Genomic DNA, 27,922 nt, shown 5'->3' with positions numbered 1-27,922 from the left:
TCGGGATGGTACCTCACATAACTGTCCTAGCCTTCTTCCTTTATCCCCCCCTCACCTTGTCTTCAACTCAAGGTGACCAGACGTCCCGTTTTACCCTGGACAGTTCCTTATTTTCAACCCTTGTCCCGTTTTTTTCTCTGATTCTCAAACGGGACGCCTAAATGTCCCGTTTTTAAGCAAAAATGACTCAGGTGTCCGGTAATTATTATTCAAAATATAAATGATCAATGTAAATTCTACACTCTTCCGTATCAACACTCATTGAAAAGGTTCAGCCGTGCCTAGAACTTCTGAATATTCAAATGAGAATAGAGTGTTCTGTGGTTCAAGTGGGAATTGAGTGGGAATTCTGAGTGTTCAAGTAGTTAAAAGTATTGTTAGGTATACTTAAGTTAGAAACACTGTGTTATCATTCTTACTTGTGTATTTTGTAAATTGAAAACACTGCTGAGTCCCAAAATGCAATGTAGAATTCACTCCTCCCCCCCCCCCCCGGCGACGATTTGTATGCGTCCCGTTTTAGAAAGTAAAAGTTCTGGTCACCTTGCTTCAACTAGGATTAACGAGCTTTATTTTTTTATTTCAGATAAGGTCCTGAATACTTTCCTGCCCCTTTTTAATCATTTGTGGTACTGTTTTCTCTCATCAACTATTCCTCACATTTTTCATTGATCTTTCTTTCCGCCCAGCTAGTTTTCTACATTCTTCTCCAAACCCACATTTCGAACTATTCCATTGCTTGTTTTGTATTCTACACGTTTATAATTCATATACTACAACAATCCAACCCACACGAACCAATGGTGAGTCTTCTTCGTTGATCAACCCACAAAATACGATTTGCTTCTTTCTGAAAGCTTACTTCTTCATTCTTTACTTATTTTTCCGAGTGCTTCAATAAATTCCAACCAGTCATAACCAGTTCTTTTCTTTTATATCTTTTATATATATATATATATATATATATATATATATATATATATATATATATATATATATATATATATATATATATATATATATATATATATATATATATATATTATATATATATATATATATTAAGTATGAAAAATATCTCTCGGGAAATCTTGCAGACAATGTTCTTCGATTCACTTGCACACAAATAGTTGAGCCTACTTCCCCGACGAGTCAGGCGCTCAGTCAGATGCAATATAATCACTGTGAACTCAAGGACACACACGAACTATTTGCAAAATGTGTTTTATTATGCAGATTTCATGTCATGAAAGTTAACTCCCCGCTTGTTCCTTCTATTCATTCTTCTTTTCTTCCTGGTTTGCAGTTACGTAATTGTTGTTCCATGGAGCCAGAGTTTACAATGGTATTTTCCTCGTTTAGTCCTGTCTTATGTCGTATGGCTAAGTTCCGCGCTGTATATTTCCTTTTAAGGTTATCCAATTTTAGGTTTCTGTCCAAGAATTTAACTCTTTGAAACTGACGGTTCTTTTAAAGATGGGAATATTAGTTGACATGTGCAGTGGCGTGCGCAAGGAGATGTTTCGGGTTTTAAGTGCAAAAATAAACATTTACCAAAAATGAAATAAAATAAAAATGCAATCTTTCAGTTTATGGTCTCACACAAGGACGTAGCCAGGATTTCGTGAAGGGGGGGTCCGTGACATGAAATACTGTGGTCATCATACCAGGGGCTCGATCATTCTAAACTATTTTACTGGAATATATATTGGTTCGTTTAGCCAATATTTCGTAACGAGGAGGGGGGAAGCGTGACATGAAATTCTGAAGGCCCAGGAGCTCGATTAATCTAAACTACTTTACTATCAACATATATTGGTTTGTTAGGACAATAAAATGTGAATATGTTGGTAAGTATTTCAATAACAAACTATGAAGAAATCTCGAGTAAAATAATGAAAGAAAATATTGAAAAAGATTATACAATATTTACGTCCTTCCTCTCTTTATGCCGTCCTGAGCACAACTTCCCTACTTTTAAATCGTCATATCTGGCAACACTCTAGTAGACCTATGTCGTAGAATTCGAACTACCATAATGTATTCAATTTCAAACTTCTTCCACTAGGAATCAAACCTGTTATGGTACACTTAAGGCGTGCGCGCTTGCCACAACATAATCGGGAGGGCTGAAAGAGCATTTATACATTATACTCTACACAAAATGAAATTACAGCTAATCTTAAACAATTCAACTACTGTGTTTTCCAATCCTTTCTCCTACTTAATTTTCACGTGAAATAATTCACGTAATTTGATCAATATTCATGTGACAAATACAGATGAAAATTTAAAATGTCGCCTTTTATAATTTGCGTGACGCCCAACCCCATTCATTGAGTGGGTTGTGGCCTTGTACTAAATAATGCATATTATTTGCTCGGACAAACTGGCATGAAAAGTGACGTAATCAAAAGCGTTATTGATTTGACACCATTATCCTATTTAGAATCAGTAAAATGCAATGGATATTCAATTTAAAGGCTGCATATCATTGGGTGACCTAATTCATATTACTATGACAGAATGTTGCTATTATCATTATTATTTTAATGTTTGGGAGGGAATGTATAACTCTTCAAATTTACAGGAAAGAATCGTTTTAATGCTAAGTCTAACCAATGACTTTTAAGTCTTTTTTTTTTCAGTTTAACATACTACAATTGTGCCCTTTATACTAAGTTGAGTTGATTTTGAGTTTAACGTTCCGTTCAGCAGCGAGGCTATTTGAGACGTGGACCTGCTTAGGGATGCGCACGAGACAAGATTTGTGGCTGTCTCGTCTCGAAAATGCGCTGTAAAAGTGATGTCGCGACTCGAAAAATGTATATTTTTCTATTGGAAGAGCCGTGTCTCGACTCGAATTTTGTCAGGAAAATCCTGTCTCGACTCGTCTCGTGCGCATCCCTAGACCTACTGATTAACGTGGAATCCGAACCACATGAGCTCTTCGCCGGGAATCGAACCCTTTATGTTAAGGGAGACGATGATTAAAGCAAGTGAATTATGATGCTAGAATTCGTGGAATGAGAAAGTGAGAGGAAACGAAAGTGCCCAGAGAAAATCCACGGACACGGTGTTGTTTACCACAAACTTACTTGGCCGGGGTTCGAACCAGGGAACCCACGCTTCAGAGGTAAGCGCTCTACCACTGAGCCTCCGTGGCCTCAACCAATGATCTTTAAATTTAACGTACTATTAATGACTATATAACGTCTTGTTAAGGAAACTGACTTTCCATTAACATCTGATGTACCGGTATGTAGCTTATCCTAAGGGAAACAATATTTACCTTCAATAATTTATAGAACTGTTAGTTAAAGCAGTGTTTTATCCATACATGTTACGGAATGAAAATTTTCCCTTCAAAGTTGTAGAATTCTCCCTCTCCTTCCCCCTCAAAAATTAAACCTTCCTCGTGACTTAGTGGTTTGCTTACCCGCCTTGTCTTGGGAGGCCTGGGTTCTATTCCCGGAAGAGCTCATGAGGTTCGGATCCCACGAAGGCTTTAGGCCAACGTCTTATATAGTCTCGCTGCTGAAATGGAACGCTAAATTCAAAATCAAATGACAAAATGAAGTTAGTATTGCCCGCATATGTAATAGCGTTGTTAGAAAATTTTAAAGAAGATTTGGAGATTCCAATGAGTAAAATTTCGTTACCTTCCCAAGTTTCTTCAATTGTGCTGACATTAACCCTATGGATAATGCTGTGTTCTTTCTCTGTAATACTAACAGTCGGGGTAGTGGCGTAACTAAAGGCTTGGGGACCCTCCCGCAGATAGCGTAAAATGGGCTTCTTCTCTACGTCCCACTTCACGATTTGGTGCCCCTTGATGGCTTCGGGCCCCCTGCAATGCAGGGTCTGCGGGCCCTTAAATTGCGCCCCTGAGTCGGGGTGGTCATGTAATCAGCTCGGCTACTGGCCATACTTTCTTGTGTGGAGGGGTTGTCGCAATTCAGTGAGCACTCACAGTCAGTATAAATGGGATTTCTTCTTTAGTAGTGGGGCAGGAGAAATGTAGCCATTATTAGAAAGGAGGAAAAGGTAGAGAGCTGAAATAAAGAGATAGATTAAAAACTGGGGTTAGGGATGCCACATACACAAGAATCGAGTAATTATGATTTCAAACAATGGCGGCTGTTGAGGAAAGTCAAATCGACAAAATTTAAATTTTTATCGCTTCCACTAAGGGTAAAGAAAACTTACTTATTATTCTAGTTTTTTAATGTACAAAAATAGTAAATTATTTATTAATGAATTTTGAAGTATTGTTAACCACGACAGAACGCTTTTAAATTTGTTATGAGGCGAGAAGTTTCATGAGCTTCCTGTATGATCTTGTACGAGATCAAAAGTTTAGTCTTCTTCTTCTCCTTCTTCTTCTTTGTATTTCATTACACTCCGAAAATTTGGTTTTCTAAAATCAGTCGATAGTAGGTCTGTGCTGTGAACGACTTTTATGTTTAAATTCATTATGAAAATGAAATGAAATTTTTGAGTTAAATTCATTATGAGTATGAACATTAGTTAAACAACCTAAGGATACGTAGCTATCTTTTTCTCAATTAATGCTAGTTTGGTGCAAGCGGTCTCGGGTTCGATTCCCGGTGGGGACACTCGGTTGAAAAGTGTAAAACCATTTTCCAGGCCAGCCATCCGGAGTGAGGTTTTCCCGGGTTTTCCTCATTCATACCAGGCGAATGCCGGGATGGTATCTGACATATAGGTTCCAGGCCGCTTTCTTCTTTCCACAATCTTTTCTTCCTTCCCTTTCCTCGGATAATGTGATCGCCGAGAGACATCATCCCTCATACGTGACGGGCTAACATGGCCATAGATGCCGAAAGCCCAGAAATCTAATTCCTAATCCTAATTAATGCTAATTATTAAACAGTTATCTCTGTATGACACTTTAATCTCCTTTTACTAATTGTAAAATTCTACCAATATTACATTCAAATAAGAAGTTCATAAATTTACAAAGCAAGACGAGAAATTTTTGAGACAACCCACGAAAGAATCCTTTGATAATCAAGACAAGACGAGGCTTCTACAAATTTTACAAGAGGAAGCGGGATTTTTAGAAAACATTACTTGTCGCCTTGTTTCGTCTCGTCTCGTGGCCACAATTAGTTTGAAGTGATAAAAAGTTTAAATTTTATCAATATGACTTCCCTCAAGAGCCGTCACTGGTGACAAATTACACAGATATTCACAGCGACGCAGCTAGGTTAGTTGTCACCCAGGGTAAGAACTCGCCTCAGCTCCCTCTCCCCCCCCCTCTTGACTAACCAAACCAAAACGCTTCCCGCTACATTTGATGTTGGCATCACACAGTAATTCTCCTATTCCAGTGATTCCCAAAATGGGGTCCACAACGGCTAAAAATTGAAATGTGTTATTTAATAAAATAGAACTAACAGTAGTTATGCAAGAAGTACTTTTTAAGTTTAAGAAACTACAGCTATGGGCAGTACGAGTACAAAACAATAACTATTCATCATTTCCAGTCTCAAAGGGTTTCATTGATTCTTCAGGCAAAAAACTTTCTGCTGAAATGCACAAAACGCTTATAGGACACTTGAAAGCATTAGTTGCAAGTTTTCGAGAATATTTCCCTGTCCCACAACCTCGTAATGGTTGGATTGGAAATCATTTTACTAAAGCAGAAATCCATGACGTACGAGGTATGAATCTCTCTAACACAGAAGAAGAATTGCTATTTGAACTATCCTGCGATGCTTCATGAGAAAACGTTTTCAAAGAAAATGAACTTTGTAGCGTTTGGTTGCGTGTGCGCTGTGAGTATGAAGAACTGTCTAAAAAAAGGCATTGCAACATTTGATGCCTTTTCCTACCACTTACTTACATGAACAGACCTTTTCCGCCCTTTGCAGTATTAAAACCTTAAAACGAAATAGTCTTAATGTGGGGAATCGAATCTAAGATTGATGGTGACAAAACTTATTCCAGTTTTCAATGCAATTATGGAAAAACACAAAGAATTTAATTCCTCATATTAGTGACCCCACATTTAAGAATTCATCAAGTGGATTTCCCTACCAAAAAAAAAAAAAAAAGACATTGCTTTTCAAAGTCTTGAAAATTACTGTATTTCCAATTGAAATTTCGTTCACTAGGAAACAATTATGTATCTTTAGAATAGATGGCATATACTAATTAGAATTACTACTAACAAGAAAATGATCAAGAAAAATAATGCAATATTTTTTTTAAAACCATATGAAATTTCAGATAGCATTGCTAGGGGTCCGCAGATCACTCTCCGAATGAACAAGGGGTCTGCGTTATAGGAAAGTTTGAGAACCACTGTCCTATTCCATTTATCTCCAACTAATTATTATTTGGTTGCCAAATAAACTGAGAGTATCATACTTAACATACAGTATTTTTATAGTCTAATCATAACTGCAAATCAGAAGTGTTTTCGGAATTATATCGGAATGTGCATATATGTAGAATGAATCAAAAGTCCGTTGCTTTAGAATAGAATATTTAATTATGACAAACAGTCAAGCTGTTGTTCCAAGTATTATACTCGGACATTTTGCATATCTCTTAAATCGATGTTAAGTTAAATGAAAACACAAAAAGCTGGAACTAAAATTTAACTTTGAAGGCTCTTTTGGCGGCAAAGGTTTTTACAATGTCCTCAAAAGATAGCTTTGAAGCTAACTTACGCTTTTCTTTGACGTGAGAGACCCCGGTTCGTTTCCCGGCTTGAGCTCATGTGGTTCGGATTCCACGTTAATCAGTAGGTCCCGTATCATATAGCTTCATTACTGAAAATCACTGACACACAATCATAGTCATACGTCTTGCAAATCAAATCAGAAAAATAAACACACTGCTGAACAAGACTGAACTTATTTAATATAAGAACACATTTACACGTGACGTTTCGATCTTCTAGCCAAGATCCTTATCATGGAATGTACGTCTGATGAGGATCTTGGCTGGAAGATCGAAACGTCACGTGTAAATGTGTTTTTATATTAAATAAGTTCAGTCTTGTTCAGCAGTGTGTTTATTTTACTGAAAGTCATGTTAAACTCAAAATCAACGCATCTAAGCTAACTTATGCTCTATAAAGATATGGTCCTAAGATTGATGAGTCGTTGTTGTCCCGTTGAGTTTCTGAGGTAATTTTTTTTTTATGATCTCTAGTTTGCTAAAACTCCTTTCCTTGCCTTATAGTGAACATAAATTTTTGCCCAGTTTTGCGCTCCCTAATCTGGCGCCCGGGATACAATCATCGTTTCCCTCACTTAATTACGTCACTGGGTACTCAGTTACATACGTTAATCTACAACGGTATGTTGTATTCTTTATCGTATACTTGTATTCTCTTCGAGCAATAGTTGGTTTATAAATATACAATCTAGTTTATTTTATAGAGGAAGAAAAAGAAGAAAATAATGTAAGATTATATATATATATATATATATATATATATATATATATATATATATATATATATATATATATATATATATATATATATATATATATATATATATATATATATATATATATATATATATATATATATTTAATAAAATAATTGAATGTTGATACGTAACTAAGAACGACGAACTGAAGGTTGTCATAGAAACAAACAAACAAGATATAATGTCATGTAATGTCATAGTCTCGCTGTTATGTTGTATGTGAGTTAATGTTTCACGAAGCTTCAAAAAGATAATAAAAGATTTAACAAGGTAATTTAGAGTCGGTCAATTTGTTCAGATAATTGCATAAAATCGTCTTTATTTTGCATTTGCATTTGTTCCCACCGTTCCTCAATTCGCTGTTGCATCTGGTCCAGTCGTTGGTTCAGGTAATTGCTTTGTTGTTGCACTTGTTTCCACCGTTCATCACCTCGTTGTTGCATCTGGTCCAATCGTTGGTTCATGTGATTATTTTGTTCATCACCTCGTTGTTGCATTTGGTCCAATCCTTAGTTCATGTGATTATTTTGTTCATCACCTCGTTGTTGCGTTTGGTCCAATCGTTGGTTCATGTGATTATCTTGTCCATCATCTCGTTGTTGCATTTGGTCCAATCGTTGGTTCATGTGATTATTTTGTTAATCACCTCGTTGTTGCATTTGTTCCAATCGTTGGTTCATGTGATTATTTTGTCCATCATCTCGTTATTGCATTTGGTCCAATCGTTGGTTCATGTGATTATTTTGTTCATCATCTCGTTATTGCATTTGTTCCAATCGTTGGTTCATGTGATTATTTTGTTCATCATCTCGTTGTTGCATTTGTTCCAATCGTTGGTTCATGTGATTATTTTGTTCATCACCTCGTTGTTGCATTTGTTCCAATCGTTGGTTCATGTGATTATTTTGTTCATCACCTCGTTGTTGCATTTGGTCCAATCGTTGGTTCATGTGATTATTTTGTTCATCATCTCGTTGTTGCATTTGGTCCAATCGTTGGTTCATGTGATTATTTTGTTCATCACCTCGTTGTTGCATTTGTTCCAATCGTTGGTTCATGTGATTATTTTGTTCATCATCTTGTTGTTGCATTTGTTCCAATCGTTGGTTCATGTGATTATTTTGTTCATCATCTCGTTGTTGCATTTGTACCAATCGTTGGTTCATGTGATTATTTTGTTCATCATCTCGTTGTTGCATTTGTTCCAATCGTTGGTTCATGTGATTATTTTGTTCATCATCTCGTTGTTGCATTTGTTCCAATCGTTGGTTCATATGATTATTTTGTTCATCATCTCGTTGTTGCATTTGTTCCAATCGTTGGTTCATGTAATTATTTTGTTCATCATCTTGTTGTTGCATTTGTTCCAATCGTTGGTTCATGTGATTATTTTGTTCATCATCTCGTTGTTGCACTTGTTCCAATCGTTGGTTCATGTGATTATTTTGTTCATCACCTCCTTGTTGCATTTGTTCCAATCGTTGGTTCATGTGATTATTTTGTTGCATTTGTTGTTGTATTTGTTTCATCTGTTGAAAGATTACTTCCAAGGTAACGTTCGATTGGGTTGTTTCTTGTGGCATTCTATTAATCACATTTTCAGAAGGGTATTCGTTCCATCTTCCGTATCTGTATTCGCAATAGAATCATTTCTCGGGACACTCATTTTTACGCTCCTGTATATTTTAGTTCCACTACGAAGCAAAGTAAAATTTACGTCTCGGTCAATGGTGATAAAGATTTACTATTCTTCTAATCTAAATCACAGTTTCCCGACATTTCGGCACCATTTAAATATAACAAATATGGTTCGTAAAGTAGTAAAATTGACCGACTCTATATTACCTTGTTAAATCTTTTATTATCTTTTTGAAGCTTCGTTAAACATTAGCTCACATACAACATAACAGCGAGACTATGACATTACATAACATTATATCTTGTTTGTTTGTTTCTATGACAACCTTCAATTCGTCGTTCTTAGTTACGTATCAACATTCAATTATTTTATTAATATATATATATATATATATATATATATATATATATATATTAATCGTACGTTATTTTCTTCTTTTACTTCCTCTATAAAATAAACAGGATTGTATATTTATAAACCAACTATTGCTCGAAGAGAATACAAGTATACGATAAAGAATACAACATACCGTTGTAAATCAACAACGGTTTACCTCCAATAAAATGGTTCTGTAACTACCCCGAATGTCAAGGTATTTAATTCTTGATAGTACAGCTACGTATATATTCCAAAATTGGATGACGGTGCAAACAAGGGAAAGGTGCACAACGGAGTAGGATTAGTATTGAAGTAAGTCCTAACTTTTGTGCTTTACCTGATTTCGTTCCGTTATTGTTCAAAACATAAAGAAATCATTGACCTCAACAATTTGGAGTTTTTCTTGTTTTATATCTATTTCCATTGCGGTTGGCGTCTGTAATTTTATTGAAATGACCATAATAGTATGAGTCACATACACACAGATTAGTGTGTTTGTGTGTAAATTTTAAAGGGGAAGGAAGGAAGGGGGAGTTATCATCATCATTTCCAACAACTCAACAATCTCTCACAAATCTCGTTTTCGTTTCCTCGAAACAAAAACGCAACCAACACGTCACAGAAACCACCAAAATGTGATTTGACGATGGAGTTATTGCTCACAAAACTGTTATTAAGAGATGGAAACTGGTAGTTGGGCAGGGCAAAAACCATTGTATCACGTCTGATATGATTCTCCTCTTAACGTATATAAAACTTATTATTCTTAACTGATATAGAAGTTGGTAGGGATATTTTATTTTTTCTATATCAAAATTAGGAAGGCCACAAGGAAAGACAAAAATAGATTTCTTGTAGTGTATAGTATGTGCCGTACAAAACGCACTATGTTCTTTTCTTGCCTGCATGGTTAGAGAAAGATTTTCAGTTTGAAGTCCTGCTGTTTTGTTCTATAGGCTAAGTACCCGGCTATTTGAGGCGATCGCAAAGCGTATTTATTGTTCATGCGTACTCTTGGAATACGCTGACCATGTATTTAAATGTAGATGGCTAATCATAAACGCGAAAGCAATAAAATCGCTGAGAAAACGTCAGCTCGAGCGTATTTGGTGCGGGTCGGAATAATAGACCGCCTGCTGTTTAAAAGATTTCAAAAGGAAGGAAAAAAGGAAAGACGTGTTGCCAGGGAAAGGGATTGTAGCAAGAAACAGCTGCTTGGAAGATGGTTTGTGCAGAGTATTGCAACTTTGCTATTACACACCTGGACCTGGCAAAAAGACCTGGAAACCCTGACTGGCTCACAATATGATTTACACATCTGGTGAAAGTAAAATTACTGAATAGCCACTTTGGCCGCGTTCGCTACAGCTTTCTCGACTAGCCTAGGATTTAAGGGAACGAATTGTAATGGAAAGAAACAATCAAATGAAATCTCAGTTTAACGTTCTACGATTAGGCTAAGGGAGACGGATGATCACATGCTTGTTAGGCTAAGGGAGACGGATGATCAAGGCAAGTGAGTGATGATGGTAGAATCGGTGAAACAAGAATGTGGGAGAAAAAGCGGGAGTACCTCGAGAAATCCCACGGACACGGTGTTGTCCAACACAAACATTTTTGAATGGGGATCGAACCAAGGACTCCACCCACCAAAGATAAGCGGTCTACCACTGAACCACCGTGATCCCTAGAACCTGAGTTGCGTCAAAAATTTAATTATCGATTTTATGATTCCTTGGTGAAACCCGGTAAATATGCAAAGAAAACTACAAGCTATATACTTCTATAATGGTCCTAACATTGTATTTTACAAAGAGACAAGCAAGATTGTGCACATTTCTTCTTTTTGATAATGTCAGCCGTGAGAATTTACAATAAATTATTATTAAAGAAATGGCACTAATGACCTACATACACTGACAAGTGAGACAATAGACGTGTAAAGCAGCAATAAAATGCACTTCTCTTTAAGAGTAAACATGACATTGGAATGTGTTATCTAATTCGTGCTAATGCTTGGCGTGGCTTTGCAACTCTAACACGCAAAACATTGTTTGTTTATAATGTATTGATTGCCCTCTCCGTGCTTATTGACACTGGACATGTGAGTTCTTGCAACACCATGCTAAAAGAATGCTCAGGGGGGGGGGGGGAGAATATTATGACAGGGAGTTTTTTATGTTCATAACATTGAAAATGTCAAGTTCATTATCGATTTTTAGAATTAGTTCTGAGAATAGTTAATCTATATTTGCATATACGCAAAACTAAAGATAACTTTGTTCTAGATAGGTTTCCGTTGCACATATGGAGGTGACCTATATAAAATGTCATATGGTGGAACATGAAACCTGTATTCCAAAATAACACTGAATCGACTCTCTTTATGAGCTAAAGGAAGGATATCAATTGAAGCAAAAAATGTAAAGTTAACCCAAGAGTTGACTATTCAGCTATTTTCAATAGGCTCACAATTTATAACTTCGAATCGAGATTTGGAAAATCTTTTTAAGTTTTACGTCCTATGGTTATGCCGTCTAGGCTAAAGGACACGGTGATGATGAGAAATGAAGAAATGAAATGGGAGAATTAAGAAAGTGAGAGGAAAGGGGAGAACCGCGAGAAAAAACACACACACGGTGTTTGTCCACCACAAAGTTCACTTGGCGTGAGCGAGGATAGAACCAGAGACCACACACAACAAAGGTGAATACTCTGCTACTGAGCCACCGCGGCCCCTTCGAGATTCGGAGATGAAATAATTTGTGAGGATATTAAGCTTTGTGTAGCGTAATTCCTAGAAGCGATTCAAGATATAGAGAAAACGATTCAAAATTAAAGTTTGAATTTATCGCTGCTCAAAAATACATTGGGATGTGCACGCAATAACCCACAGAAGCGTAATATTACGAAAGGGCTTTCTTGAAATTTGACCCTGTAATTAATCTTGATGTAGTCACCTCCAGAAAGCGCAACCTTTACCAATCGATTCTTCATATCGAATTACGTGAGAATCTTTGTGAAAAAAAAATCGTATAAACACAAGGTAAGTCCACCTTAACCGTAAGAGTTGGAAATGAGATAATTTGTGATGAGTTTCTATAAAATGTAAACAAAATTATCTTGATCGTTGTTGAGAAAATGGTGCGTAAACTCACCCCAAGAGTAAACTACCTCTTGTGAACTTTTTCATGCGAAATAACTTACACCGAACTGTAGGATTGTTAGTGAAATATATATTTACTTAATATCAACAAAATTAACTGAACAGTTTGTGAGAAAACGTAAAAAAAGCATTTATTTTTCTCAGCAGCGCCATTTTTTTCCTTTGGACTGATAACATATAGATACGTGCTGTTTATTTTAAAATACGCGAGCACTCGTTGAGAATGGTACGATGTTGCAATTTCTGTCACGCATTGACAACGCGTGCTTGCGTATTTTAAAATAAACAGCATTAATCTATCTGTTATAGTCAGAGAAGAAAAAATTGGAGGTGTTATAACTTGAATGCACTTCGTACTCCTTAATGGATTTTATGATGGCTAACAAATTATGCCATACTATGAACTTTTTAATAGAACATTTATTCATGAAATTTGAATAAAATTTTCTGAGTCGTTTTAGATAAAATCGTTCAAAAATAACTTACTCCTAGAGTAAACTACACCTTTTGAATTTTTAATGAAAAGTGATTTATGTCATATTGTAGGTTTCTTAACGGAACATTTGCTTATGAAATATAAACCAAATTGCCTGAGTAATTTCTGACAAAACCGTCTGTAAAGAACTCACATCGAAAACAAAGTACTGCTTTGGGATTTTCTCAGAGAAACGAGATACGGGGTTTGTCCGTGAAGTAATGAGACAGGGTCTGATAAAAAGCATTATTGATCCGATCGGTACACATTGTTAAAACTGTTCAAAGTTGTCTGGGAGATTCCCACGCTGCAAGGGTTCCCTGGAAGTCAGCTGCCGTAACATTTTTCAGAGACTCTGTGATAGATTGTTGGAGGGCGGAACATCATCGGAACGGTGATATTTCAGGCATCTCTTGAACTTTGGGAACAGAAAAAAAGTTTGGTGGGCTCACATTGGGGTTGTACGGTGGCTGCGTCAAGGACCAGGTAGGCGGTCACGACGAAAGCGGTATGGGCTGGAGCTTTGTCGTGGTGGAGCTTCCAACAATCGGCAATCATTGGTCGACGTTTGACGGCTCTGTGCAGGCGCGCGAGGACTTTTTTGTGTGTGTGGAAAACGGCGTTAACGGTTTGTCCCGGAGTAATACAAACACAAAACCAACTTTTGTACTACGTCTGATTCTTAGTACTTCAAAGCTCAGACGCGATTCTTGGGACGTTTAATATATTGCAAGATACTATTTCTCGCTATCTATTACCGTTTCGGTCTATAGTAATCAACAATAAAACTGGAAATTGCTGATTTCTTTCACTTTTGATTTCAATATTATCATTATCAACCAACTTAACTCCTAATTTTGAGCTGATACATCCTAGCCAAAATTGATGGTGCTCACCAAGTAATTCTTGAGATTTTTATTGCTTCTCGGACAGACGGACACACGGACAGACAGTGTGAACATATAAGGGAGTTTTGATTAGTGAACTAAACCCATTATGTGAAATTAAGAGTACTCTTACACGAATAAATGTTCATAATTACTTTAGAATACTGACTGCCTTCGGACGAGAGGAATAAGATTTATGAAAAATGAAAAGTACATTTGAAATCTTTCTCTATCTTAGGATGCGTCTTTCAATCAAAGTAGAATATGATAAAAACAAAACAAACAAAGCTCAACCCAACTTCCCAAATTCACTTTAAAACAGTTCAGGCGTTTCCCCCTGATGAGTGTCAGTACCGTTGTCAATTTTTTAGGATTCATATTTGAATGAAAATGAAATTATATTAAGGCACCTTGGCCCAAATTAAAACAGCGTTCCAAAAATAATTTCAAACAGGTTTTTAACCGTGATAAATTATAGAAATGTTTCCCTTACTCCAGGGCATGTGGGAGTCAGCCGAGCGCGGACCCAAAATTTGTTAACTCGACACATTTGTAGTTTCTTTTTCTTTAAAAAAAAAATACTAAAAAAATGATTGGTGTAGAATATAGATGTTGATCTTACACTTCATTTGTACGCTTTCTTTATAAAAAACAATCAAATTCTATATTTTTTGTGAGAATATAGGCAACAGTACAGGGTGGCCCAAAAGTAGGTATACACCCATGCATTGATCAAGCATAACATTCTAGCTTGTGGGATTATTTGCTTCGGCTGTTCCGAGCTTAAAGTATAACTAAAAAGATATTAACAACAAATAATAAAGAAGTTAGGTCTACATGTTTGATAACAATGAAATTACAGTGAGCTGATTTGTACCTACGGCTGTACCTACTTTTGGGCCACTCTGTATTTAACAATTACTTATCCTCTTTGCAGATGTAAAATAACACTGGTTCAATAGTACATAGACGTAGTGTCTTGTACTATTGTATTCTCTCCAAACTTTGGACCCCTCCCAAGAAAAAGTTCTGGGTGTACACCTACCTTACTCCCTTTAGAAATACAATTTTCGGAAATACTGGAACACGTGACCACTTACTTTTGAAGAGGAATTTATGTTTCGAATTTCATTTCCATAGCTTCCCACATGGCACAAGTACGTCCACGGGATGTCCGAGACTGAGCCCGCAACGGACGACGGGACAGCTCGGGATTATCCGAATGTGCTCCCGGGACATCCACAGGATTTCCGCGGGAGATTCAGATGTCCGCTAATATCCCGGGATACGGGATATTCAACGGGACCACGAAGGGATGTCTATTGGTTTTCTCTCGGACCTCCTGTCCCATCTTTGACGTCACGTGGACATCCTACATGGGAATCCTTCAGGACGATAATCCCGGGAACTGAATGGGATGATTGGGATCAAAATGGGACGTCCCAGGGACGTAGTGTGCTATGTGGGTTAGGATTAGGATTAGGATTTAGATTTCTGATCTTTCGGCATCTAAAGTCATGTTAGCCCATCAGTATGAGGGATGACGTCCCTCGACGGGGCGCAATATCCGGGGCATTGGAGAGAAACAAAGGAATGGAGAAAAGGGGGACTGAGATCGTTATGGTAGGTACCAATACGGTATTTGACTGGTGTGAAAACCCAGAAAAACCTTACTCAGGATGGCTTGCCTGAAAAAGCTGTTACACTTTTGTACAGAATGTTCCCACCGGGAAAGGTGCTTCTAGAATATTCTCTTCTTGCCATAAATTTTAAACAATTTTCTTCCCTTTGATCCCCTCTTTCCCCTTATGAGACGCATAAAACAATTCTAAATAATTTATAGTCTCTTCTAGACTACAGCCTCTTCAATATAGTTCCCTAGAAGTCAGTAGCAGATCTAGCCCGGAGCCGGGGGACCTAGAAGCCCCCCAGTTTGTTGATGGTAAACTCATGATACACCTATCACAGTCTGGGTTCTGGCTGCCTTCCCCCCCTTTACCTTTTACCTTCTAGATCCGCTACTGCTAAATGGATACCCATGCCAACGGTGTTGATTTGTGTACAGTACAAATAAACAACAAATATTCATTTCTATGTAAAAGATTTTTTTAGCTGAAGTACAAAATGCATTAATAGAAATCTAAAAGACGTTTGGAAATGCAGATTCTCAATTATAATTATCCAACTTTATTATATTAAAGTTCTACTTAAAATGTGCAGTGTGTGATATATATTAACGGCGTCATTCCGTACCATCCTTCGCAAATATTGCTGAGCCTAACGAAACGCAAAAGTCAATTATAACTAATGTGCTTATTATCGAAAACAGAACACAGATTTTGTGTTGCATTCACGCAAACCGTTACGGAATGTGGCCTTTAATTGTATCTATGTGTTTCTGACTTTGGAGCAACAAACCGTTTGCTTAGCATCAGAGCCGCCCCTGATCATAGTATCACAGAAAGCATCGAAACCGGAGCGAGAACTAGAATAAACGATAGGATTTACTAGCACAACCTGAAAAATAAAATTGGAAAAAAATAAAAATAAAATAAGAAAATTCCCCAACCACTAAATAGGAAATACGTGGTAATGGACATGAAAGGGTATTGGTCGATTTTTGTAGCCAGTGCGCGCTCTCACGTGGAAACGGAGCAACTAACTACACTTACATTATCATTTGTGGTGGTGAATATCGACGGAGCGTGCTGGAACTTAGCAACCAACTGTTGTTGTTAAGGTAGCCTTCTAAAACGAAAAATTTTCCCCACGCTCTGTCTCCACTTTAAAAGAATACATTTTTCCTCGACGTCTGTGCTTTCGACTTCCTTTTCACAGTTAACAGAATAAGGTAAGCGCGTATTTTATTATTCAATGTTTGAAATAGTATTTTAACGAGTAGTTTTGTTAGACATTGCAATGAAAAAATATTTTTTAGAAAAGAGTAAGATTAGGGATTAGGAATTAGATTTCTGGGCTTTCGGCATCTATGGTCATGTTAATCCGTCATATATGAGAGATAACGTCAGGGCCGGATTAAGGGGGGCTTAGGAGGGCTATAGCCTCAGATCTCTGGTTGGACAGGAGCCTCCACTCTGATCAAATTCTCAACTTGCTGTCTAAAAAGAATTATACAAGATATGCTCATCATCATAAGACAAAATATGACCAAAAATATCAATCATAATCCCTTAATTTTCCTACTGTACTTACACAGAAATGTATTAGGCGAAGTCAGCAGGGGCTATATATTTATTTCTAGCCCCGGGCCTCCAGATGAGTTAATCCGGCCCTGGGTGACATCTTTCAGCGATCACACTACGTAGGAAATTTGGGAGGAGGAAAAATGGAATGGGGAGGGAAGAAAGTGGCCTGGGATCATTATATTAGATACCATTCCGGCATTTGCCTGGTGTGAATTAGGAAAACCTTACACAGGATGGCGCTCACCTGAAAAGCTTTTATACTTTCTCGACCGAGTATCCTCATCGAGAATCAAACCCGGAACTGCTCGCACCAAAGGCGAAATAGCGTCAGAGATGGCACTAAATATATCAAAAAATATATTTTATTATTTTCAAATCCCTGAGAAACGATTACAATTGGAGCTTTTCAATACTTTAGTTGACAAGAAATAAAAGCAAGATTATTACGGCCTTTTGATATATGCTACCATAAAGAAATTTTATTTGGAACTAAATTGTATGAAATTATCTACTCGGATCCAGAAACACAAATAAATACGTATTGATTGTCCGGGAAAAATGGGTGTGTCCACTATATTTTAAAACATCGATTTAAATGACGGATTTAAGTGTTGTCGTATAGATATGAGGTACCACTGAACCCGAACAATGTTTTTTTTTTTTTTTTTTTTTTTTAACCCTGTATTCAAAATCACTACATTACTTTTCAGCATGGTAAGACAAGTAAACATGAAATTACAGTTGACATAAATTAGTGTACATATAATGTCTTGATTAAGAAGTGTCACACAGGGAATCAAAGACATGAATATTCGAATATGAGAACTGGACATTTTTAATCCATCATAAAATTCGATAGTATAGCTATAGAGTTGATATATTCCCAGCTTCTGGGTCATCGATTCTATTGAGACCACTGAGACCTGTCTGAGTCACCGGATTTAACTGGGTCTTCGGGTCAGACGAGGTCTGAGAACCGGAATCTAGGTCCGAGTGAACCACACAAAACTCATAACATAACCTAAGTATCCCGTTCTATCAAGTGTTGTCAACCAGAAGCCCACCCACGCGGTAAGCCCACCGAGTCTGGACGCCTCCGAAAACTTCGTAACTAGATATTTACGTGTACATTTTCTTAATAAATTTGTATTTGCTTAGCAGAGAAATAAGTGGTGTAACACAAAGATTTGATCTAACACTTCAACTGTAGTCTTTACTTATAAAAACAACCTAGTTCTAACATTTGTTTCTCTGAGATTGTACGTGGCAGTACTTAACAATTAGTTATTGTCTTTTCGACTACTGGAATGTCTTGAAGTATTGGAAAAATGAAATGAAATCTGTGAGTTTTACGTCCCACGTTTATGCCGGCTAGGCTAAAGAGACGGTGATGATGAGAAATGAATGAAATGGTGGAATAAAGAAAGTGAGAGGTAACGCGAGAACCCCGTGAAAACAAACGCACACGGTTTTTGCCCATCACAAAGCTCACTTGGCGCGAGCTGGGATCTAACCGCTTACCCCATGTATCAAAGGTGAACGCTCTACCACTGAACCAGTGCCGGATGGAACCTATCCTAGGACGTTGAATCGATTGCAAAAAACAGCATCTCGTTATCTCCTACCGTTTTTGGTCTGATGCCAGTTTACAAACAGACGATCGACGGAGATAGTCGTTCAATAAGACATCCGACACTTATGCATCAGGATAGTTTGGAAGTCTAAAATAGCAAAGCTGTGCATTTCGATTCATAGTTTTCTAAAAGAAATTTTGATTGGGAATTGGCATTTAGGGCTAGAATCGGCTAATATTATAGCTAATAGCTCAACCACTATTTTTACTAGTTATGGTACTAGCGAAACCAAGCATTTTGTTTACTGGGTAAAGAGTGATAAGTTAACAATGAACTTATGAACTGCTATTCCTTAGCGCTATAAAACTACTGTGCCTCTTAGTGACCGAATGGTAACACACGCTTTTTTTGTAAGCATTTTCATGTTTGATTCCTATTGTGAGACTTGTCTCCAGTTTCAAACAATAGATTTCGCATAGCCTCGACATTGGAAAAGAACATAAACTACAACAAGCTAATTAGTGATGAGCAAATGCAAGACCAAGACCAAGACCGGGGTGATCTTGGTCTTGGTCTTGGTCTTGCACATCCAGTCTTGGTCTTGGTCTTGCACTGGAACCCATGGTCTTGGTCTTGGTCTTGGTTAGGGATGGCCAAAATTTTCCGGAATCCGGATTCCGGAAATTTTGTTTTCCGGAATCGGAAAATTTACGTTCCGGAATTCGGAAAAATTCCGGAATTCGGAAAAATTCCGGTATTCAGAAAAATTCCGGAATTCGGAAAAATTCCGGAATTCGGAAAAATTCCGGATTTCGGAAAAATTCCGGAATTCGGAAAAATTCCGGATTTCGGAAAAATTCCGACATTCGGAAAAAATCCGGAATTTAGAAAAATTCCGGAATTCGGAAAAATTCCGGAATTCAGAAAAATTCCGGATTTCGGAAAAATTCCGGAATTCGGAAAAATTCCGACATTCGGAAAAATTCCGGATTTCGGAAAAATTCCGACATTCGGAAAAAATCCGGAATTTAGAAAAATTCCGGAATTCGGAAAAATTCCGGATTTCGGAAAAATTCCGGAATTCAGAAAAAATCCGGAATTTTTCCGAGATCCGGAATTTTTCCGATTTTACTTTCCGGATTCCGGAAAGTAAAAATTCTGCAATTGGCCATCCTTAGCTAGTAGTTGTTAAAAGAGAAACACAATAATGAATAGGCTATATATACTGTATTAATTTCTTGTAGTTGGATATGTCTTTATCATTTACGTAGACAATTGCTACTGCAGTTATTTACTACTTTATGAGAAAGATCTTATTTTCACACACAAAAAAGTCGCCGGTATGTCTCAAACATTATCGCGTTCCCACCTGCAGCTGCTCCAAAGCACTGCAAACTACTTTTTAATCAGGCGAAAGGCAGTGAAGGAAAATAAATCTCAACAAATATTCTAATAACATTCGCTTATTGTCAACATACCTACAGTGAGCGCAGAAAGTGTTCGTACACCGTGCATAGTTTATATTGAAAACAGCTAGCATGAGAACGGGAGGTGAAAAAATATATATATAACCAGAATTAAGACTACACATTCATACATTTTATTTCTATATACAAGAGAAAGGCCAAACAAACACAATCACTGTTTTGTTCAGAAGAAAAGAGAGAATTCCTTTTTTGTAAACGCAAAAAGTCACCGTACACTTATGCTTGAATTAATGCTTATAAAGTATATTACGTTATTTAATATTTTGTGGGATTACCCTGTGCGTTAATGATTGTCTGTAATCTTCGTGGCATTGATTTCACCTGTAGTAGTTCGTAGTTCTGTAGCTTCGGGACTGATTATGTCCCATTCTTCTTGAATAGCTTTTCTTAGGCCTTCTTTAGTAGACAAGCTGTGCCTTCTGATTCTTGTCTCCAGAACAGATCATAGATGTTCTATGGGGTTCATGTCTGGGGATTGGGGAGGTGTGCGAAGCTGTTTCAAGGTATTATAGAGTCAGGGGCGGGTCCAGAGGGGGCAATCGCCCCCCCCCACAAGAGGAAACTCTTATTTTATACATAAATAAACCCATCCATAACAAGTTTGGAGCTCTTAAAAGTAGCAGTATTACCGCCGACCGCCCCCCCCCAGAAGTCCGTCCTGGATCCGCCCCTGGCAAACCTTGCAGACAGGCCTTGTTCAACAGTACAAACAATAATTGCGATGTATAATGTTTCTATCACTGTGCGAAACCATAAAAAAAATAATAAAAAAAGAACTCGAAGACCAAGAGTGTTGAGTGAACAAGTTAAACGTTACATTATTAGGGAAAGAAAAAAGGTTCCAAAAAGTAGTGCTGTGCAATTGGCAACGGATCTGGAAACACGCGGTGTTAAAGTATCAGCCAGTACAGTGCGGAATATTTGCAGGGTATCATGGTCGGATAGCCAGGAAAATGTTCTGGGTGAACAAGACAAATCGTATAAAGAGACTAAAGTTTGAAAAAGAGTATAAAGATAAGGGATCAGGCTTCTTTCTGGAATAGGGTCATATTTTCGGACGAAAATAAATTTAATTTTATCGAGTCCAATGGGAGGCGTATGGTATGGCGCAAGGTGAATACAGAGATGAATCCTCAAAATCTCGTCTCTAAAGTAAGACACGGAGGAGGGTCCGTGCTCGTCTGGGGTTGTATGAGTGCCTCAGGAGTGGGTCGTCTCCACCTTATCGATGGAGTGATGATCTACAAAGTGTATATTAACATATTAAAGGAATATCTCCATACTAGTGGGCAGAAGATGGTTCTTGAAAACAATTTATTGTTCAGCAAGACAACGACTCCAAACATACAGCGGAAAATACTCGATTGTGGCTACTCTATACAGGGGCGGATCCAGGACGGACTTCTGGGGAAGGGGCGGTCGGCAGTAATACTGCTACTTTTAAGAGCTCCAAACTTGTTATGGATGGGTTTATTTATATATAAAATAAGAAAGTTTCCTCATGTGGGGGGGGGGCGATGGCCCCGATCGCCCCCCTCTGGATCTGCCCCTGAGGTTTGCTATCTTTCTCAAAGACTTACCCTTCTTATGCACTTTAATAATTACTTTTCTTGTCTCCTCATTTGTTTCTGTTCGGTTGCTTCCCATTTCGACAGCCCACCGTGCAGTTTTTTCACTCCTATTCACAACTAAACTCATTCTGTTACTCGTCATGCTATACAGAGGTGTATACTCAGGTGAATACTAGTGAACCCCAGTTGTGGTATCTTTGTTTCGTATTCGTACGTCAGGTGTACGATCACTTTTTGCGTCTACTCTATATATTTTCTACGGAATTTATTTACTTTCTGACCATTAAACTTGTCTTTGTGGTTCTTTATTGATATATTCATAAAGCTTAGTTTTCATTATTCATATTGTGTGTGTTATTACACTTCTTAAATTTTCTGTTTCTTTTTCGCAGGCATTCTCGTTTCAATAGCATAGGTGTACGAACACTTTCTGCGCTCACTGTATGTACAGTAAATACAAATTGACTTTACGAAGTATACAATGTAATTGTTCAATAATTAACATAAGCAGGCATTCATTAATTTATATTAATATAATAGTTAACAAAACTAATAAGCGGGTGATTGATGACTCAGTGGTAGAGTTTTCATCTATGGTATTCTAACCCAGGACATGTGGGTTTTCGATGGCTAATTTTGTGTTCGAAAATTTTCCCGGTGGTACTCTTGGTTCCCTTTCTTATATTTGTTCCATCATCACTCATTAACGAATTTAGTTTATCAAAACTCTATAGCCATATATTCATTCTGTCCGTCAGTGAAACAAACAGTCTCAAGAACTATCTGATGGATTACCAATCAATTTTGGCCATGATGTACAGAGTCAATAGTTAAGAATCGAGTTCCCTGATGAATGTAATATTCAAACCGGAAGCGGTACAAATCAACCATTTCCGGTTTTAACGTTAATCATTATATAGTAAATATGGTAATAGATAGCGAGAAGCGGTTTCCAGTAATCGACATATATAACATTCATGTAGATAGCATGTTACCCAGTTTGTGCATCTGCTGAAAATAATGAGCTTAGGTATTTAGAGAGCATTTTCCGCTTTAGAAAATGTGTGCTTGGTAAAGAATGTAGAGATTTAGCTGAGTCAGGCACGTAGCTAGAATATGGTAATAGGAAGGGGGGGGGGGTCTGTCACGAAATACTATGGTTATTTACCAGGGGCTCAATCATTCTAAACTATTTTATTGGCAACATATATTGATTCGTTTAGCCAAGATTTCTAATGGGGGCATGATACTGTGGTTACACACCAGAGGCTCGATCAATCTAAATATTTTACTGACACCATACCCATATTGATTGGTTAGGACAATAAAATGAGGATATATTAGTAAGTATTTTAATAAGAAGCTATGAAGAAATCTCGAGTAAAAAATTATAAAAAAGTATTGAAAAAGATATAGTCTTCCGAGGTCATTCGAACGGTGTCGAGAATTTTGCGTCTGGGAAATTTGCGCCCTACCTCAAGAACAGGGAAAATTGCGCCTGCGATGTACCTCCACCGGGAAGTTTGAGACCTGCGAAATAAAAGAACCTATTGGAGCTTACGCATTTCCTCGGAGGGGCTGACATTACAGCATAAACAATCCTCCCCCCACAACCATGCCATTTGTGATTTATTTTCATTGTGGCTATATAAGGGGAGAATAAACTTCAATATAAGCCAAAAGAACACAACGGATCAACGCAATCACTGCTTCTTCCAGAGATGATTTTGGGGGAACACTGGCCTCCCCAGAGCTCTCAGAGTGCCCCCTCGGAGGAGACCAAAATAATACGTCTATAATATAATAATAAATAGAATAGTACCAGCAGTGACCCCCCTCCGGAATACTAAATGTGCCCCCCGGAACATTTTTCCTGAAAGAACGACTGAACGCAATTGTGTGTTTGAAGTGTAATTCCAGCAAGTAAACACACTGTACATAGTTTTCTTGATAATATTACTGAACTGATTTTACATTCACTTTACATTTTCTTTTCTATATTTTGTGTCCTGAAAAGCCAAACAACTCTCAAGGATTGTGAACAGAGATATCTGGGTAGAGCCAAACAGCCTTTTGTAGATTAAATTATACTCTTTGATTATATTAATAAATAATTATATATCAGTCATTTATACGTTTATTGTAAATTTTGTAGTATAATGAAAAATTGTATTTGTATGGATTGCCCTTTAGTGAACTAAAATTGTATTTTTTTTTTTTCATTTGTTCGGAATATTATAACGGATGGAGTAACTCACTGAGACGATGAGAGGCAAGCCTAGTTCAAGTGCGAGTGGAAGTTACTTTACACAATACAATAATAAGTTGAATTGTAGGGCGCTAACATCCCAGTGCAAATATATAGCCGGCGCATTTTCCCCTCTTTTTGGGGTAGGGCGCAAACATTCCAGTGCAAATATATTGCGAGTGCATTTTTTCCTATTTTTGTGGTAGGGCGCAAAATTCTCGCATTCAAGGAAAATATAATGTCCGTGAAGTTGACAAGCCACTTATGTCAGACTCCAATTTCGACTTTAAACGTCGCTAGTGCTAAGTTAGTGTTCGATAGTGACGCAAATCGTTAGTACTCCAACTGCATGCCAACACGCCCACTTCTAAGAATCATCTCAAAAGTGAGGTTAACCATTAGAGCAAGTAAGTGCTCATTGGTGCCATTAACATTAACGTTAAAGCCTCCATCGTACGGCCCTTTGAGTAATAATAACACCACGTTTTTTGCTAGTCTCAATGCGTCCCTATATTCTCGCGAATATTCTGACGTGCCCAAGTTAGTTACTTTTTTTTTGGGACTATTGTTTATGTTATTGTTTATTGTTTATTGCTAGTCTGCAGAGTAGTCCTTACATTAATATGCCATTGTCCTTGATAATCATTGCGTATTTACAAGCAATTTGTTATTACTGTTAGAAGATATCAAAAAACAAGATAAAATATACTACTTAACGGTTCATATTTTTCTTTTACAGTACATAAACGATTAATAATAATAATAATAATAATAATAATAATAATAATAATAATAATAATAATAATAAGAAGAAGAAGAAGAAGAAGAAGAAGAAGAAGAAGACTATTCCAGCATAAAAGTTATCAATTGCATTACACTGGCAACAAGCGACGCATATTTTAACTTCATAAAAAATCGTTTCTCACGATTTTCTGGAAAACTACGTATGATAACATCTTCATTATGTCAAGTTGTTTATCTCAGTGTAATATATGTCTTACCTCTGGACAATATCACAGTAAAACAAAAATTAAATATTAGGAGTACATCGTACTTTTGGACTACATCTCATTAACCATGGGAAGATTGAGTAGTGTATACTTTAAGATATAAGTTTCAGCTTAACTTGCATCATACATTCTTAGGATTACAAAAAGGAAATTTGTTCGTTTGCATTTGAACAAAATTCTTAGGATTACAAAAAGAAAAAATAATTTTTCCGAATTCCGGAATTTTTCCGAAATCCGGATTTTTTCCGAAATCCGGAATTTTTCCGAATTCCGGATTTTTTCCGAAATCCGGAATTTTTCCGAATTCCGGAATTTTTCCGAAATACGGATTTTTTCCGAATTCCGGAATTTTTCCGAAATCCGGATTTTTTCCGAATTCCGGAATTTTTCCGAATTCCGGATTTTTTCTGAATTCCGGAATTTTTCCGAATTCCGGAATTTTTCCGAATTCCGGAATTTTTCCGAATTCCGGAATTTTTCCGAAATACGGATTTTTTCCGAATTCCGGAATTTTTCCGAAATCCGGATTTTTTTCCGAAATCCGGAATTTTTCCGAATTCCGGAATTTTTCCGAAATCCGGAATTTTCCGATTTTACTTTCCGGATTCCGGAAAGTAAAAATTCCGGAATTGGCCATCCCTAGTCTTGGTCTTGGTCTTGGTCTTGCACACCCAGTCTTGGTCTTGGTCTTGGTCTTGCATGCAAGAGTCTTGCAAGTCTTGCATTTAAGAAATCTCAAGCTTTTCATAGGTAAATTTTACTATGGACATAAGGGATAATAAACTCTACAATACGCCAACAGTAATGGAAATCCAATGTAAGTTTCTAAATGTAATATAGTTTAACTTCGTGTAAGTATGATAGTGTACAACATAGGTGATGACTTTTTTTTTTTTTTTTTAATGGGTGCCCACGCTTCACTACTTATAAGATAAATCACGACGTTTCGTAATCTTTCTATATTTTTTAACAGAGTCAATACTCCAGTGGTTCCCAAATAGGGGAGGCTACCCCTGAGACGCATGAAAGACAATCAAAACGGCATAGATCATTGAAATACCATGAATGGCAAAATTATTTTTACACTCTAAAGGCGTCAGATCTTTCTTTTCAACCACGATTAGCTAATCCTTGTATTAAACAAACTTCCAATTAAATATTGTGATTTCGTTTTACTGATTCCAATATGTACTTTACAGGGCAGAAACATTGAAATTACGCAAAAGCGATGAAAAAGTTTCAGGTTATCGAAACCTGGGTATTGAGAAAAAGGTGAGAATTAGCTGTGTTGAACGGAAAACGAATGAGAAGGTGTTAGAAATATTAGCAGTAGAGTAAAAGAAGAAGAATTTTAGATATTGTTAAGAGGAGGCAGAGGAACTGGTTAGGATATTGGCTGAGGAGGAGGGGGAACTTCTTAGGATATTGGCTGAGGAGGAACTGTATTATGAGGGACGAGCTAGAGGATATTGTGGAAGGAAAGAGGGGGGAGCGAAGAAGACTAGTTGAAGGGAATTATTAAAACAGAAAATTGCTAAGTCAAGACGAAAAGACTAGCTGAGGACCGTCGAACCTTCCCAGTTGCAGCAAGTAACCTGTCAATAATGGCAGAATAGCTATGATGATGATGATGATATGTTTAGCAATATTGATCAAAAGAAAAAAGAGATAGAGAGAAAATTAAAATAATAATTATTATCATCAAACCTCTTAATATTTTAGAATAATTTGAGTGAAAACTGAAAACAACTCAACTGTCTATGTCTTTTGTGTAAACTCAATTTATATAAATACTTTTGACCTGTATTAGAAATACAAAATAATGGCATCAAACTCCAAGTTGTTTGAAGTCTTACTTGTGAATATGGATTACTAGCACCAATTACCCACTTCGTTGGGTTAAACTAATAATAATAATAATAATGATAATAATAATAATAATAATAATAATAATAATAATAATAATAATAATAATAATAATAATAATAATAATAATAATAATAATATATTTCGTTAGTCAGGTACTTTTTACTATTAGTAAAGTATATCAATGACCTCGAAAACTATGAGTTCGACATTGGTAATGGTCATTATCTATAATTTTTATATATCTCGTTCCTCCCCGAAGTTGCGGTGCTGAATTTGCATATAAACGGGATCGGAAGTATCACTGTTCATCTTAGCGACGCCGAAAACTATGGATTCGACACTAATATTTGATCATTTTTGATCATTATTATGCGTCATTTTCGATCATGTTTGTATCTCTTCCCTTCCCTCCGCCAAGCTCCGGGGCTGAATTTGAATTTAAACAGCATCAGAAGTGTCACTGTTTATCTCAGCGACCCCCAAAACTATAGATTCAATTTTAATATCGGTCATTTTCGATCATTTAAAATATATTTCGCATCCCCCTCCCCTACATTGCACCGTCAAGGTAAAATGATAAAAATCGCTCCAGGCCTGAACTTCATCTATGTCGAAAATTTGATCAACATCGGTCGGGTGTTTCAAAAGTTATTAAGTTTTATTTATTTTTATATATACTTCCCCCTCCCCTCCTCCTCCTCTAGGTTCTACCATCAAACTGAAACAAACTCTAAAAAACTTTCCAGGACCGAACCTCATAAATGTTAAAAATTTGATTGAGCTCGGTTCAAGAATTACAAACTTAGTCACTTTTATTTTTATTTATATTGATTTTTGTACATCTACCCCTCCTCCTTCACCCTCCTCCGTCAAAGTAAACTGACAGATAACATTCTAGGTTTGAACCTTATCAATATTAAAAACTTGATCGAGATTG

General features: G+C 36.9%; 1 protein-coding gene across 1 annotated transcript in view; it reads left to right on the top strand.

Annotated features, from left to right (window-relative positions):
• LOC145661889 (uncharacterized) overlaps positions 1-27,922 on the top strand; it is a 147,015-nt gene that overhangs the window by 42,000 nt on the left and 77,093 nt on the right. Inside the window, exon 7 of the mRNA XM_081727231.1 lies at positions 7,853-9,026. Within this exon, the coding sequence (XP_081583357.1) occupies positions 7,853-9,026 (1,174 nt within the window). The remainder of the gene's footprint in view (positions 1-7,852; positions 9,027-27,922) is intronic.

Source organism: Thermobia domestica, chromosome 10, assembly GCF_964235325.1.
Source record: "Thermobia domestica chromosome 10, izTheDome1.hap1.1, whole genome shotgun sequence".
Taxonomy (NCBI): domain Eukaryota; kingdom Metazoa; phylum Arthropoda; class Insecta; order Zygentoma; family Lepismatidae; genus Thermobia; species Thermobia domestica.
This window is presented reverse-complemented; position numbering and strand designations above follow the sequence as displayed.